The 17,690-nt window shown below is 40.9% G+C and overlaps 2 protein-coding genes across 2 annotated transcripts; both read right to left on the minus strand.

Moving 5' to 3' along the window:
* Positions 1-11,912: 11,912 nt before the first annotated feature.
* Positions 11,913-14,325, minus strand: LOC306792966 (thrombomodulin-like). The gene has a single exon (XM_079290358.1). It carries the CDS (start codon positions 13,809-13,811, stop codon positions 12,153-12,155), a length of 1,659 nt encoding a protein of 552 aa, XP_079146484.1. The 5' UTR covers positions 13,812-14,325; the 3' UTR covers positions 11,913-12,152.
* Positions 14,326-14,635: 310 nt separating this feature from the next.
* Positions 14,636-17,476, minus strand: LOC306793142 (thrombomodulin-like). The gene has a single exon (XM_079290616.1). The coding sequence runs from the start codon at positions 17,422-17,424 to the stop codon at positions 15,970-15,972; it is 1,455 nt and encodes a 484-aa protein (XP_079146742.1). The 5' UTR covers positions 17,425-17,476; the 3' UTR covers positions 14,636-15,969.
* Positions 17,477-17,690: the final 214 nt, after the last annotated feature.

Raw genomic sequence — 17,690 nt, forward strand, 5'->3', positions numbered from 1 at the left:
TAATACTAGCCTACTACTGCTACAATACTAGGTTACTACTGCTACAATACTAGCCTACTACTGCTACAATACTAGCCTACTACTGCTATAATACTAGTCTACTACTGCTATAATACTAGTCTACTACTGCTATAATACTAGCCTACTACTGCTACAATACTAGCCTACTACTGCTACAATACTAGTCTAGTACTGCTATAATACTAGTCTACTACTGCTATAATACTAGCCTACTACTGCTACAATACTAGCCTACTACTGCTACAATACTAGGTTACTACTGCTACAATACTAGCATACTACTGCTATAATACTAGGTTACTACTGCTACAATACTAGTCTACTACTGCTACAATACTAGCCTACTACTGCTGCAATACTAGCCTACTACTGCTATAATACTAGTCTACTACTGCTATAATGCTAGTCTACTACTGCTATAATACTAGTCTACTACTGCTGCAATACTAGTCTACTACTGCTATAATACTAGTCTACTACTGCTATAATACTAGTCTACTACTGCTGCAATACTAGTCTACTACTGCTATAATACTAGTCTACTACTGCTATAATACTAGCCTACTACTGCTACAATACTAGGTTACTACTGCTACAATACTAGCCTACTACTGCTATAATACTAGCCTACTACTGCTACAATACTAGGTTACTACTGCTACAATACTAGCCTACTACTGCTATAATACTAGGTTACTACTGCTACAATACTAGTCTACTACTGCTACAATACTAGCCTACTACTGCTGCAATACTAGCCTACTACTGCTATAATACTAGTCTACTACTGCTATAATACTAGTCTACTACTGCTATAATACTAGTCTACTACTGCTATAATACTAGTCTACTACTGCTATAATACTAGTCTACTACTGCTATAATACTAGTCTACTACTGCTATAATACTAGCCTACTACTGCTACAATACCAGGTTACTACTGCTACAATACTAGCCTACTACTGCTATAATACTAGGTTACTACTGCTACAATACTAGTCTACTACTGCTGCAATACTAGCCTACTACTGCTATAATACTAGTCTACTACTGCTATAATACTAGTCTACTACTGCTATAATACTAGTCTACTACTGCTATAATACTAGTCTACTACTGCTATAATACTAGTCTACTACTGCTATAATACTAGCCTACTACTGCTACAATACTAGGTTACTACTGCTACAATACTAGCCTACTACTGCTATAATACTAGGTTACTACTGCTACAATACTAGTCTACTACTGCTGCAATACTAGCCTACTACTGCTATAATACTAGTCTACTACTGCTACAATACTAGCCTGCTACTGCTGCAATACTAGCCTACTACTGCTATAATACTAGTCTACTACTGCTATAATACTAGTATACTACTGCTATAATACTAGTCTACTACTGCTATAATACTAGTCTACTACTGCTATAATACTAGCCTACTACTGCTACAATACTAGGTTACTACTGCTACAATACTAGCCTACTACTGCTACAATACTAGCCCACTACTGCTATAATACTAGTCTACTACTGCTATAATACTAGTCTACTACTGCTATAATACTAGTCTACTACTGCTATAATACTCGCCTACTACTGCTACAATACTAGCCTACTACTGCTACAATACTAGTCTACTACTGCTATAATACTAGTCTACTACTGCTATAATACTAGCCTACTACTGCTACAATACTAGCCTACTACTGCTACAATACTAGGTTACTACTGCTACAATACTAGCCTACTACTGCTATAATACTAGGTTACTACTGCTACAATACTAGTCTACTACTGCTGCAATACTAGCCTACTACTGCTATAATACTAGTCTACTACTGCTATACTAGTCTACTACTGCTATAATACTAGTCTACTACTGCTATAATACTAGTCTACTACTGCTGCAATAGTAGTCTACTACTGCTATAATACTAGTCTACTACTGCTATAATACTAGCCTACTACTGCTACAATACTAGGTTACTACTGCTACAATACTAGCCTACTACTGCTATAATACTAGCCTACTACTGCTACAATACTAGGTTACTACTGCTACAATACTAGCCTACTACTGCTATAATACTAGGTTACTACTGCTACAATACTAGTCTACTACTGCTACAATACTAGCCTACTACTGCTGCAATACTAGCCTACTACTGCTATAATACTAGTCTACTACTGCTATAATACTAGTCTACTACTGCTATAATACTAGTCTACTACTGCTATAATACTAGTCTACTACTGCTATAATACTAGCCTACTACTGCTACAATACTAGGTTACTACTGCTACAATACTAGCCTACTACTGCTATAATACTAGGTTACTACTGCTACAATACTAGTCTACTACTGCTGCAATACTAGGTTACTACTGCTACAATACTAGTCTACTACTGCTACAATACTAGCCTACTACTGCTGCAACACTAGCCTACTACTGCTATAATAATAGTCTACTACTGCTATAATACTAGTCTACTACTGCTATAATACTAGTCTACTACTGCTGCAATACTAGTCTACTACTGCTATAATACTAGTCTACTACTGCTATAATACTAGCCTACTACTGCTACAATACTAGGTTACTACTGCTACAATACTAGCCTACTACTGCTATAATACTAGCCTACTACTGCTACAATACTAGGTTACTACTGCTACAATACTAGCCTACTACTGCTATAATACTAGGTTACTACTGCTACAATACTAGTCTACTACTGCTGCAATACTAGGTTACTACTGCTACAATACTAGTCTACTACTGCTACAATACTAGCCTACTACTGCTGCAACACTAGCCTACTACTGCTATAATAATAGTCTACTACTGCTATAATACTAGTCTACTACTGCTATAATACTAGTCTACTACTGCTGCAATACTAGTCTACTACTGCTATAATACTAGTCTACTACTGCTATAATACTAGCCTACTACTGCTACAATACTAGGTTACTACTGCTACAATACTAGCCTACTACTGCTATAATACTAGCCTACTACTGCTACAATACTAGGTTACTACTGCTACAATACTAGCCTACTACTGCTATAATACTAGGTTACTACTGCTGCAATACTAGCCTACTACTGCTATAATACTAGTCTACTACTGCTATAATACTAGTCTACTACTGCTATAATACTAGTCTACTACTGCTATAATACTAGTCTACTACTGCTATAATACTAGTCTACTACTGCTATAATACTAGCCTACTACTGCTACAATACTAGGTTACTACTGCTACAATACTAGCCTACTACTACTATAATACTAGGTTACTACTGCTACAATACTAGTCTACTACTGCTGCAATACTAGCCTACTACTGCTATAATACTAGTCTACTACTGCTACAATACTAGCCTACTACTGCTGCAATACTAGCCTACTACTGCTATAATACTAGTCTACTACTGCTATAATACTAGTATACTACTGCTATAATACTAGTCTACTACTGCTATAATACTAGTCTACTACTGCTATAATACTAGCCTACTACTGCTACAATACTAGGTTACTACTGCTACAATACTAGCCTACTACTGCTACAATACTAGCCCACTACTGCTATAATACTAGTCTACTACTGCTATAATACTAGTCTACTACTGCTATAATACTAGTCTACTACTGCTATAATACTCGCCTACTACTGCTACAATACTAGCCTACTACTGCTACAATACTAGTCTACTACTGCTATAATACTAGTCTACTACTGCTATAATACTAGCCTACTACTGCTACAATACTAGCCTACTACTGCTACAATACTAGGTTACTACTGCTACAATACTAGCCTACTACTGCTATAATACTAGGTTACTACTGCTACAATACTAGCCTACTACTGCTATAATACTAGTCTACTACTGCTATAATACTAGTCTACTACTGCTATAATACTAGTCTACTACTGCTATAATACTAGTCTACTACTGCTGCAATACTAGTCTACTACTGCTATAATACTAGTCTACTACTGCTATAATACTAGCCTACTACTGCTACAATACTAGGTTACTACTGCTACAATACTAGCCTACTACTGCTATAATACTAGCCTACTACTGCTACAATACTAGGTTACTACTGCTACAATACTAGCCTACTACTGCTATAATACTAGGTTACTACTGCTACAATACTAGTCTACTACTGCTACAATACTAGCCTACTACTGCTGCAATACTAGCCTACTACTGCTATAATACTAGTCTACTACTGCTATAATACTAGTCTACTACTGCTATAATACTAGTCTACTACTGCTATAATACTAGTCTACTACTGCTATAATACTAGCCTACTACTGCTACAATACTAGGTTACTACTGCTACAATACTAGCCTACTACTGCTATAATACTAGGTTACTACTGCTACAATACTAGTCTACTACTGCTGCAATACTAGCCTACTACTGCTATAATACTAGTCTACTACTGCTATAATACTAGTCTACTACTGCTATAATACTAGTCGACTACTGCTATAATACTAGTCTACTACTGCTATAATACTAGCCTACTACTGCTACAATACTAGCCTACTACTGCTACAATACTAGTCTAGTACTGCTATAATACTAGCCTACTACTGCTACAATACTAGCCTACTACTGCTACAATACTAGGTTACTACTGCTACAATACTAGCATACTACTGCTATAATACTAGGTTACTACTGCTACAATACTAGTCTACTACTGCTACAATACTAGCCTACTACTGCTGCAATACTAGCCTACTACTGCTACAATACTAGCCTACTACTGCTATAATACTAGGTTACTACTGCTACAATACTAGTCTACTACTGCTGCAATACTAGCCTACTACTGCTATAATACTAGTCTACTACTGCTATACTACTAGTCTACTACTGCTATAATACTAGTCTACTACTGCTATAATACTAGTCTACTACTGCTATAATACTAGTCTACTACTGCTATAATACTAGCCTACTACTGCTACAATACTAGGTTACTACTGCTACAATACTAGCCTACTACTGCTATAATACTAGGTTACTACTGCTACAATACTAGTCTACTACTGCTGCAATACTAGCCTACTACTGCTATAATACTAGTCTACTACTGCTACAATACTAGCCTACTACTGCTGCAATACTAGCCTACTACTGCTATAATACTAGTCTACTACTGCTATAATACTAGTATACTACTGCTATAATACTAGTCTACTACTGCTATAATACTAGTCTACTACTGCTATAATACTAGCCTACTACTGCTACAATACTAGCCTACTACTGCTACAATACTAGCCTACTACTGCTACAATACTAGCCTACTACTGCTACAATACTAGGTTACTACTGCTACAATACTAGCCTACTACTGCTATAATACTAGGTTACTACTGCTACAATACTAGTCTACTACTGCTGCAATACTAGCCTACTACTGCTATAATACTAGTCTACTACTGCTATAATACTAGTCTACTACTGCTATAATACTAGTCTACTACTGCTATAATACTAGTCTACTACTGCTGCAATACTAGTCTACTACTGCTATAATACTAGTCTACTACTGCTATAATACTAGCCTACTACTGCTACAATACTAGGTTACTACTGCTACAATACTAGCCTACTACTGCTATAATACTAGCCTACTACTGCTACAATACTAGGTTACTACTGCTACAATACTAGCCTACTACTGCTATAATACTAGGTTACTACTGCTACAATACTAGTCTACTACTGCTACAATACTAGCCTACTACTGCTGCAATACTAGCCTACTACTGCTATAATACTAGTCTACTACTGCTATAATACTAGTCTACTACTGCTATAATACTAGTCTACTACTGCTATAATACTAGTCTACTACTGCTATAATACTAGCCTACTACTGCTACAATACTAGGTTACTACTGCTACAATACTAGCCTACTACTGCTATAATACTAGGTTACTACTGCTACAATACTAGTCTACTACTGCTGCAATACTAGCCTACTACTGCTATAATACTAGTCTACTACTGCTATAATACTAGGTTACTACTGCTACAATACTAGTCTACTACTGCTGCAATACTAGCCTACTACTGCTATAATACTAGTCTACTACTGCTATAATACTAGTCTACTACTGCTATAATACTAGTCTACTACTGCTATAATACTAGTCGACTACTGCTATAATACTAGTCTACTACTGCTATAATACTAGTCTACTACTGCTATAATACTAGCCTACTACTGCTACAATACTAGGTTACTACTGCTACAATACTAGCCTACTACTGCTACAATACTAGCCTACTACTGCTATAATACTAGTCTACTACTGCTATAATACTAGTCTACTACTGCTATAATACTAGCCTACTACTGCTACAATACTAGCCTACTACTGCTACAATACTAGTCTAGTACTGCTATAATACTAGTCTACTACTGCTATAATACTAGCCTACTACTGCTACAATACTAGCCTACTACTGCTACAATACTAGGTTACTACTGCTACAATACTAGCATACTACTGCTATAATACTAGGTTACTACTGCTACAATACTAGTCTACTACTGCTACAATACTAGCCTACTACTGCTGCAATACTAGCCTACTACTGCTATAATACTAGTCTACTACTGCTATAATGCTAGTCTACTACTGCTATAATACTAGTCTACTACTGCTGCAATACTAGTCTACTACTGCTATAATACTAGCCTACTACTGCAACAATACTAGGTTACTACTGCTACAATACTAGCCTACTACTGCTATAATACTAGTCTACTACTGCTATAATACTAGCCTACTACTGCTATAATACTAGGTCACTACTGCTATAATACTAGTCTACTACTGCTATAATACTAGTCTACTACTGCTATAATACTAGTCTACTACTGCTATAATACTAGTCGACTACTGCTATAATACTAGTATACTACTGCTATAATACTAGTCTACTACTCCTATAATACTAGCCTACTACTGCTGCAATACTAGCCTACTACTGCTATAATACTAGGTTACTACTGCTATAATACTAGTCTACTACTGCTACAATACTAGTCTACTACTGTTATAATACTAGGTTACTACTGCTACAATACTAGTCTACTACTGCTACAATACTAGCCTACTACTGCTACAATACTAGCCTACTACTGCTACAATACTAGCCTACTACTGCTATAATACTAGTCTACTACTGCTATAATACTAGTCTACTACTGCTATAATACTAGTCGACTACTGCTATAATACTAGTATACTACTGCTATAATACTAGTCTACTACTCCTATAATACTAGCCTACTACTGCTGCAATACTAGCCTACTACTGCTATAATACTAGGTTACTACTGCTATAATACTAGTCTACTACTGCTACAATACTAGTCTACTACTGTTATAATACTAGGTTACTACTGCTACAATACTAGTCTACTACTGCTACAATACTAGCCTACTACTGCTACAATACTAGCCTACTACTGCTACAATACTAGTCTACTACTGCTACAATACTAGGTTACTACTGCTACAATACTAGGTTACTACTGCTACAACACTAGCCTACTACTGCTATAATACTAGGTTACTACTGCTACAATACAAGCCTACTACTGCTACAATACTAGCCTACTACTGCTATAATACTAGGCTACTACTGCTATAATACTAGGTTACTACTGCTACAATACTAGCCTACTACTGCTACAATACTAGCCTACTACTGCTATAATACTAGTCTACTACTGCTATAATACTAGTCTACTACTGCTATAATACTAGCCTACTACTGCTACAATACTAGCCTACTACTGCTACAATACTAGTCTAGTACTGCTATAATACTAGTCTACTACTGCTATAATACTAGCCTACTACTGCTACAATACTAGCCTACTACTGCTACAATACTAGGTTACTACTGCTACAATACTAGCATACTACTGCTATAATACTAGGTTACTACTGCTACAATACTAGTCTACTACTGCTACAATACTAGCCTACTACTGCTGCAATACTAGCCTACTACTGCTATAATACTAGTCTACTACTGCTATAATGCTAGTCTACTACTGCTATAATACTAGTCTACTACTGCTGCAATACTAGTCTACTACTGCTATAATACTAGCCTACTACTGCAACAATACTAGGTTACTACTGCTACAATACTAGCCTACTACTGCTATAATACTAGTCTACTACTGCTATAATACTAGCCTACTACTGCTATAATACTAGGTCACTACTGCTATAATACTAGTCTACTACTGCTATAATACTAGTCTACTACTGCTATAATACTAGTCTACTACTGCTATAATACTAGTCGACTACTGCTATAATACTAGTATACTACTGCTATAATACTAGTCTACTACTCCTATAATACTAGCCTACTACTGCTGCAATACTAGCCTACTACTGCTATAATACTAGGTTACTACTGCTATAATACTAGTCTACTACTGCTACAATACTAGTCTACTACTGTTATAATACTAGGTTACTACTGCTACAATACTAGTCTACTACTGCTACAATACTAGCCTACTACTGCTACAATACTAGCCTACTACTGCTACAATACTAGCCTACTACTGCTATAATACTAGTCTACTACTGCTATAATACTAGTCTACTACTGCTATAATACTAGTCGACTACTGCTGCAATACTAGCCTACTACTGCTATAATACTAGGTTACTACTGCTATAATACTAGTCTACTACTGCTACAATACTAGTCTACTACTGTTATAATACTAGGTTACTACTGCTACAATACTAGTCTACTACTGCTACAATACTAGCCTACTACTGCTACAATACTAGCCTACTACTGCTACAATACTAGTCTACTACTGCTACAATACTAGGTTACTACTGCTACAATACTAGGTTACTACTGCTACAACACTAGCCTACTACTGCTATAATACTAGGTTACTACTGCTACAATACAAGCCTACTACTGCTACAATACTAGCCTACTACTGCTATAATACTAGGCTACTACTGCTATAATACTAGGTTACTACTGCTACAATATTAGTCTACTACTGCTACAATACTAGTCTACTACTGCTACAATATTAGTCTACTACTGCTATAATACTAGGTTACTACTGCTACAATACAAGCCTACTACTGCTACAATACTAGCCTACTACTGCTATAATACTAGCCTACTACTGCTATAATACTAGGTTACTACTGCTACAATATTAGTCTACTACTGCTACAATACCAGTCTACTACTGCTACAATATTAGTCTACTACTGCTACAATACTAGGCTACTACTGCTATAATACTAGCCTACTACTGCTATAATACTAGGTTACTACTGCTACAATATTAGTCTACTACTGCTACAATACTAGGTTACTACTGCTACAATACAAGCCTACTACTGCTACAATACTAGCCTACTACTGCTATAATACTAGTCTACTACTGCTATAATACTAGGTTACTACTGCTACAATATTAGTATACTACTGCTACAATACTAGTCTACTACTGCTACAATATTAGTCTACTACTGCTACAATACTAGTCTACTACTGCTACAATACTAGTCTACTACTGCTACAATATTAGTCTACTACTGCTACAATACTAGGTTACTACTGCTACAATACTAGTCTACTACTGCTACAATACTAGCCTACTACTGTTACAATACTAGTCTACTACTGCTGCAATATTAGTCTACTACTGCTACAATACTAGCCTACTACTGTTACAATACTAGTCTACTACTGCTACAATATTAGTCTACTACTGCTACAATACTAGGTTACTACTGCTACAATACTAGTCTACTACTGCTACAATACTAGCCTACTACTGTTACAATACTAGTCTACTACTGCTACAATACTAGCCTACTACTGTTACAATACTAGTCTACTACTGCTACAATACTAGTCTACTACTGCTACAATACTAGTCTACTACTGCTACAATACTAGTCTACTACTGCTACAATATTAGTCTACTACTGCTACAATACTAGGCTACTACTGCTACAATACTAGGTTACTACTGCTACAATATTCGGTTACTACTGCTACAATATTAGTCTACTACTGCTACAATACTAGTCTACTACTGCTACAATACTAGCCTACTACTGCTACAATACTAGCCTAGTACTGCTACAATACTAGCCTACTAGTGCTACAATACTAGTCTACTACTGCTATAATACTAGCCTGCTACTGCTGCAATACTAGCCTACTACTGCTATAATACTAGGTTACTACTGCTACAATACTAGGTTACTACTGCTACAACACTAGCCTACTACTGCTATAATACTAGGTTACTACTGCTACAATACAAGCCTACTACTGCTACAATACTAGCCTACTACTGCTATAATACTAGCCTACTACTGCTATAATACTAGGTTACTACTGCTACAATATTAGTCTACTACTGCTACAATACTAGGTTACTACTGCTACAATACAAGACTACTACTGCTCCAATACTAGCCTACTACTGCTATAATACTAGCCTACTACTGCTACAATACTAGTCTACTACTGCTGCAATATTAGTCTACTACTGCTACAATACTAGGTTACTACTGCTAGAATACAAGGCTACCACTACTACTATCCTACTACTGCTACAATACTAGGCTGATACTGCTAATACTACTTCCAATGATGGAGGAATAGGCTGTTCAAATTCTTTACTTAGGCCTAAGTAAAAGTAACGTTGTTAATGCCACTGTAAAAATACTGTGTAACAAGTAATGCAATGCAAAATGTAGAATACTTAACTCATTACAAGTTGGCTACTAAATGCAGAAAAATGTCCCCCGCAACTCTTGTACTATTCTAAATTATATCGGACTATTATTCCTCATGCATAAATGTAATAGCAGGATATTTACTGTTTGTTGAGGTGGAGCTCTTTTTGAACTTTCATTGTGGATTAATTGCTGATTCTCCATGAATGAATTGATTATTTGGTTTGTGAGAATGGTGTCACGATTGCCCAAAGCCCAAAGTTAAACCGTGACGTTGTTTGTTTTGTCCCACCAATAGTCCAAACCAGAACGTCATTTAAAAAACAAAAACCATAAGAATAGTTCAAAGGAAAAGCAGCAAGCTGGAACCATGAAATTATTTCTGCACAAAAGACGACTTAAACAATCAAAATAGTTGCCAATTACTTCTCTGATAATCAACTAACTGATTTATCAACTCATCCTTTCAGCTGTACTTGTATACTTCGGGGTTTCAGTCATCACAAAACATCACATTCATGTTTTGTATGTAAAAATCTGTAACTAAAGCGGCATTTAGGTAGATTTCTCTCTAAAATGTGGTGGAGTACAAGTACAACGTGGCATGAAAAGAAAAGGCTCAAGAAAAGTACTAGTAACTCAAATGTAAATGAACTTTACAACCACTTCTATACTGTTACTATTAGTGCTAAACTACTGTTATTACTGCTACTACTGTTGCAACAACTATTACCGTACAAACACAATCATTATTTTCAGGGGAGGTGTGACATGTTAGAAGTTATTCTCCAGTCCATCCACGGATATCAATTTAACATGTTATCCAGGCTAAAGTGTGCCCAATGAGTGTGCGTGTGTGAGGAGGACATTAATTCCTTATAACAGGGAGCTGTGTGCACGTATTCATGTGGTTGACCTGTAGGTCTCCTCTTTCTCCACAAGGGGGGGCAGTCGGCCCGTGTCTGAGGCAAGACTGGCACAGAGCGCTGCATTCATTCACATTTGTTTTAACAACTTAAATGCACAAACTTAAAAATAACGAAACAAAGTTCTTTGGCATATTTTATTACATTGCGTCTGGTGTATTTGAGTTGAATGTCAGACAAGACCAGTACTCCAAGAGCAGTGAAACATATTTGTTTTGTATAATACTTCTGTTGTCTCGTGAGTTCATGGTGGCATTGTCTCCTGTTGCATCACTCCTGTCTCCCTAATTTGTTTTTGCTGAGTCACCTCATTGTCTCTGTGGTTGTTTTTGAGGCTTCACCTGTACATTCATGTCATTCATGTTCTTTTTCTTTTTAAGCGTCACTCGTTACGCGTTGTAAACCGTGCGCTTCGTTCTCCGCGGCTTTGAGCGCGCCGCCGCTCTCCATCTTCCCTCTGCCGTTGAGGATGCGATGAGCCAGAAACACCACCAGCAAGATAAAGAACACGGTGCACACTATGATCCCCACGAGACCCCCCGCCGACACCGCCGAGGGCCGCCTCGTCGGATCTGGACGCGGCGCGGGGGATGTCGTGGGGACGCCCGGGGTCGTGCCCTCTCCGGAGCCCTCCGACCCTCCGTTTGTGTCCGTGCCACCCCCGTTTTTGACGCACCTGAATTCTCCAACAAGCGTGTATCCTGGAAAGCACGTGCACACGTAACTGCCGAATGTGTTTTCGCAATCCTGATCGCAATACAAGAAAGAGCACTCGTCCATATCTATGCACACCGTGTTCGCCTCCCTCTCCTCCGCCAAGTACCCGTCCGGGCAGTAGCACTGGAACCGGTCGTTCGGGTCGCACTCCGCGACGCACTCCTCCTCCCCGCAGTGGAGCACACACTTATTCGGTGCCTTCGGGTTCTCTTTGTATCCATCATAACATGAGCACTTGTAGCTGCCGGGAGTGTTTCCGCAAATGTGCTCGCACGGAGCGGACGCGCACTCGTCCACCTCGATGCACAGGCCTCCGCGCGCCTCGTATCCATCCTCGCAGACGCACTGGAACCCGCCAATGACGTTGACGCACATGAAGTTCTCCCCGGGACACTGCCGCTCGTCCCGGCAGTCGTTAAAGTCCACGCACGACATGCCATCCTGCGCCAGCTTAAAGAAGCCGTGGTCGCACATGCACGCGTAGGAGTCTCCTTCTTTGTAGCAGGCTTGCGCGCAGTGCAGGGCCACGCACGGGTGGTCCGCGCCCATCACCTCGCAGGTGACGTTGTTCGTGGGGTTGACGGTCTGGCCCGACGGGCAGAAGCAGGTGGGCCTGTCTTTGGGGTTCACCGCGCACCTGTACTCACACCCGCCCTCGTGTATCTCGCAGCTCCAGGGTGCCTGCAGCCACTGTTCGGTGAAGCAGATGTATTTGGTCTCGGCCGGCATCCGGATGGCGGTGCTTCCGGGGGGCAAAGACAGCACATCCTCACCCACAAACCCCATGGGGGTCCTGTAGGTGACGGACTCGCCCTGCGCGGCCGTAAGACCTTTGCACGGGTCACTGAAGCGGTACTCGCAGAGGAACCCGGCCAAGTGTTCTGCGCACGGTTCCGGGATCCATTGAAAGTCGTCCTCTTGGGAAACCGAGACGCAGTGCTGAGAGGAACAGCTATCGTCCAAACCCAGCGCCCAGTTGAAGAAGTCGCTTTCGCTGTCCTCGGTCACCCACTGGAAGCCCCTCAGCTCAGCAGCAGAGTCCGGGCAGCCGGTCGCCAGATGTAAGCCGATCCAGTACCGCCCCGTCAAGTTCCCCAACAAGATGAAGAGAATATCGTGGGAGACAGACGACTGCACTGTCATCAAATGTCCTCCCCGGTCGATGCATCGGTCCTGCGCGGCTGTGAAATTGCTGGCGTGATGGAACACAGTGAAGCACTGGGTCCCGATGCAGTACCCGTTACTCGGCTCTATCCCGCCGGCTCTTCCCATCAGGAAAGTCAACAATAAAACAAATAGTCTCGTAACGTCCCTCATGTTTGAACCTCGCTGCTGTCCGTTTATGTTCTCGCGCGTCCCGGCAGTGTATAGGCTTGTTTGTTTGAGAAAACGTCAAGCTCGTATTTATAGCCCTCCGACTCCATGTTTAGTGCTCTGGCGGAGGAAGGACGTAGCTCTTAATCAGCCCTCTCCGCTGCTCACTGTCCCCCTCCCCCTCCCCATCCCCCTTCCTTCAGAAACTTTCTCCTCTGCAAAGCGGACCACATCCCCAAATTACGCACGGCTTTTACGCACGTACGCAGCGAAGCCGCGCGCACGCAAGTGGAGGAGGGGACATCTACCCAACGCCCCCAATGTGCAGTAGCCCCTCCCCACACCACTCTTCACTAAGTGTGAACGAGTCGTTTATTTAGTCTCGTGGTCAGACTTTAAATACAGTTTAGCTTGAGGTTAAAACTTTGACAGTTTAGAACTTAGTTCCAACACATTTTGACTTGTTTGGGACATTAACGTGAACATGAACGTCATCACAGCTCATAACGAGGCAGAATAAGGAAGAGGTGAAACATCTTGCAATGAACCTGTTTCGTGAGGTCAGCAGTGAAATGTAAAACTGAATAAAATTAGAGAAAAATAATAAAACAGCTAAAATGCAAAGGAACGTCTATTATTTAAGGGTTTTTCTCCCCCAGTATGTCTTCCTCTCACCTCACGTATTAATATAATTATGATTATTCTGTTATGAATATTGCTAAGTGACACCAAGTCCCCCTTGCTAAATGATTAAAGTACTACAAATATTAATGAAAATGAACCTTTTGTGAATCACACACCAACATTTAGTGTTCAGAACTTTATTTATCATTCAATTGTGAAATATTCACCGACCGATAAAAGCTCCATGAGCCGTCAGTTATACAAGAAAGGCAACAACATTCAACCTCATGTGACTGTCAGTGGTAGCACAGCATTATCAGAGAATATGGTAACATGTCATTCAGTTACAGTTATAGTGTTCTCAGTGTTATACAGAAGGAATCGTGTGCCCAAATCAGGACCTGGAGAGAGAACCCAGAGATGCCCCCAGAAATACAAGTCTATTTGAGTCAATACACATTTGGACATTCCACAATGTGGATTTGTCATTTCGGATGATCTCCGTCAGGGAAGCGCATGTGGAAAATGGCCCGTAACACCTGACTACACACTGCTGTGAGTTATCAGACACGGTTTCCATAGCAACCGATGCATCCCAAAAAAAGTAGTGGCCAAGGACATCAGACATCTGAAATGTAATAAATCTAAATATAAAACATATTAAATGAGAAAACATCAGTCACACACACACCACACCAGAAAAATAATGTGCATTTGACAAAAAAAAGCTCCTTTTATCTCCACTAAAGGTTTACAATGTCACTTTACAGACAAAGAGATACGCAAAAGTGTGCAAAACGAGGATGTCGAGCAAAGGCACTTTTGTTTTCCTTTTTTAAAGAACTTAACTACAGCTCAGTAGAGTGTAATAAGACAGCAACACAGCAACACAGTGACATCAGACATAGCGCTCGTTCTGGTGAGAGAACCTTGTCTTTCAAATACATTGCAAATGAAAGGTTGACATTGCTGGATTTGTAGAGCTTTTGAGGAAACTGCTTTGTAATTAGAAAAAACAATACTAACTTATTAGTACCATGTAACAGCCTCTCGTTTGTTTTTATAAGACAAATTAACAACAATTCTACAAAAATCTACTAAACATTCAGAAAGCAAGTCCAATATCTAGGACTTTACTTTATCAGATACAATGAATACTCTGACTTAATAACTTATGAAACATACTTTTTTTTTGGGGATAATTTTCATAATTATATCATTGTATGAGTATTATATATATTCATGCTTTTTGTGAACTCTGGCACCGCATTTACATTAGAAGAAAAACAATTCCCATTGTGAAGCAATTCATTTTCATAGTGAATTAGACAATGGTTGGCGGGCCACCCGTATATCACGGGACAGATCGCTGCTTCACAGAGTGTGCTTGAGGGCAGCTTTACAGATAAATAACCAATTTCCTGGAATAAATGTGAAAAAGTTCAAAACTTCTCAAGACTTCTCAAGACTTCTCAAGACTTCTCAAGACTTGAGGAAATAACAGAAGACAAAAGGTCGAAAAGCAGATTAAAAGTATTTATGAGTCACTTTTGAAGTGTTTGTCCATAGACAACCTCTTGTACGTCTCCGAGGTCACCTGCTGCAGATAGAAAATATCGATGTCCGGGTGTTTGATAGAGGAGAGCTCGAATCTGCCGCAACGCTTGACCGCGTTTCGGATGAGGAAGTACAGCAGGCCCGCGCACAGCACCATGAACATGCCGATGCCCAGGACGCTGCCGGTCTTGATGTAAGAGGGCACCGCGGCCGGGTGTGCGCCGGCTGGGGTGGGGTACGGAGGAGGAGTGGAGCCCGATCCGTCGTCCTCCTCCTCGATGGGCACGCACGTGTCCCTGTCCTGGTGCAGCCTGAACCCCTCATCGCACAAACATCGGTAACCCCCGAAAAAATTCTCACACTTGTGGTCGCAATGCCACATCTCGCATTCGTTGATGTCGGTGCAGAAGGGTGCTCTGCTTTTCCCGGCTTGGGAGTCTCGGATGTAACCGTCGGGGCAGTAACACGATTCCTGGTCATTCCTGTCGCACCTGGCCAGACATTCCTTCTTGTTGCAGATCATATCGCACTTGGTGGGGTCGTGGGCCGCCACCCTGAAGCCCTTTTTGCACATGCACTGGTAAACCCCATCGAACTTGTCACACATGTGCTCGCACGTCTGGCAGATCGTGACGTTTACGCAGACCCCCTCCTCCTCGATGAAGCCATCACTGCACGTGCACTTGAACCCTTCCCGGGTGTTCTCGCACTCCTCACCCTCGCCTGTGCACGGGTTGATCTCGCAGGGACCCGTGGTGCAAGAGATGTTGTTGTGATGGAGGTCCTTCCCCGCGGGACAGATGCAGGTGTGTGTCGTGGCGCTGCAGTTGTGCTCGCAGCCCCCCCACATCACCTCACAGCTCCAGGGAGCTTGTATCCAACCCTTGGAGAAACACACGTGCTTCGATTCCGGATAAGTACCGCCAACCTTAACCGTTACCGCGGTGGTTCCTGGTGGAAACGTTTCCGATTCGTCCGCCCTAAAGTGCATGGGCGTGGTGTATTTCACCTGCACGTCTCCGTCTGTCTGTAAGACACTGCACGGCTCCTGGAACTTGTACTGGCACAGGAATCCGTTCCGGGTGCCACGGCACGGTTCCCGCTGCAGCTCGTTTTTGCGTCCGGTGGTCACGGAGATGGACGGGCAGCTTTGTAGACCTGCTGCAGCTTCCTCTGCTGCCGTGTCTGTGCTGGGCAGCTCCACCCAGTAGCTACCGTTGACAGTCAATATCTCCTCTACGTGTTCCAAGCCTAACGCGTACAACTGTCCGCCAGAGTCTTTGCAGCTTTTCCGTGCGCCTGTAAAGTCCTTGGGCTCCAGGAAAAATGCGAAACACTGATTCGCGGCGCAATGTCCGCGTTGGGACAGGACCGTTTCCTCCAGCGCGCACAGGACAACCACACAAATGAGCAGCGCGTTTGTTGAATGAATCATGGTGGCGATGTTAGAAAAGTGGTGGCCTGCGGTGGTGTAGAGCTCCGTGTTCGACGATCTGAAGCGGATTCAGCGACTGGAGGCTGAGCATAGCCCCCCATTTATAAAAGCCTCACACTCTATTTTTTTATGTCGGACCAGACGAGGAAGGAAGTTCCGTCCAGGCCAACAGTTAAAGCCCCGGCCTGATTGCTCAACCCTCCCTCCCCCGCTGTCCAAAAGCCTTATCGCAAAGAGACTGTCCCATCAAAACACACACGCACACA

This window comes from Melanostigma gelatinosum (assembly GCF_949748355.1).
Source record: "Melanostigma gelatinosum genome assembly, chromosome: 19".
NCBI classification, from domain to species: domain Eukaryota; kingdom Metazoa; phylum Chordata; class Actinopteri; order Perciformes; family Zoarcidae; genus Melanostigma; species Melanostigma gelatinosum.

Bases quoted from the DNA above. Each gene is read 5' to 3' on its own strand.
- LOC306792966 (XM_079290358.1), bottom strand. From the start codon at position 13,811: ATGAGGGACGTTACGAGACTATTTGTTTTATTGTTGACTTTCCTGATG.
- LOC306793142 (XM_079290616.1), bottom strand. From the start codon at position 17,424: ATGATTCATTCAACAAACGCGCTGCTCATTTGTGTGGTTGTCCTGTGC.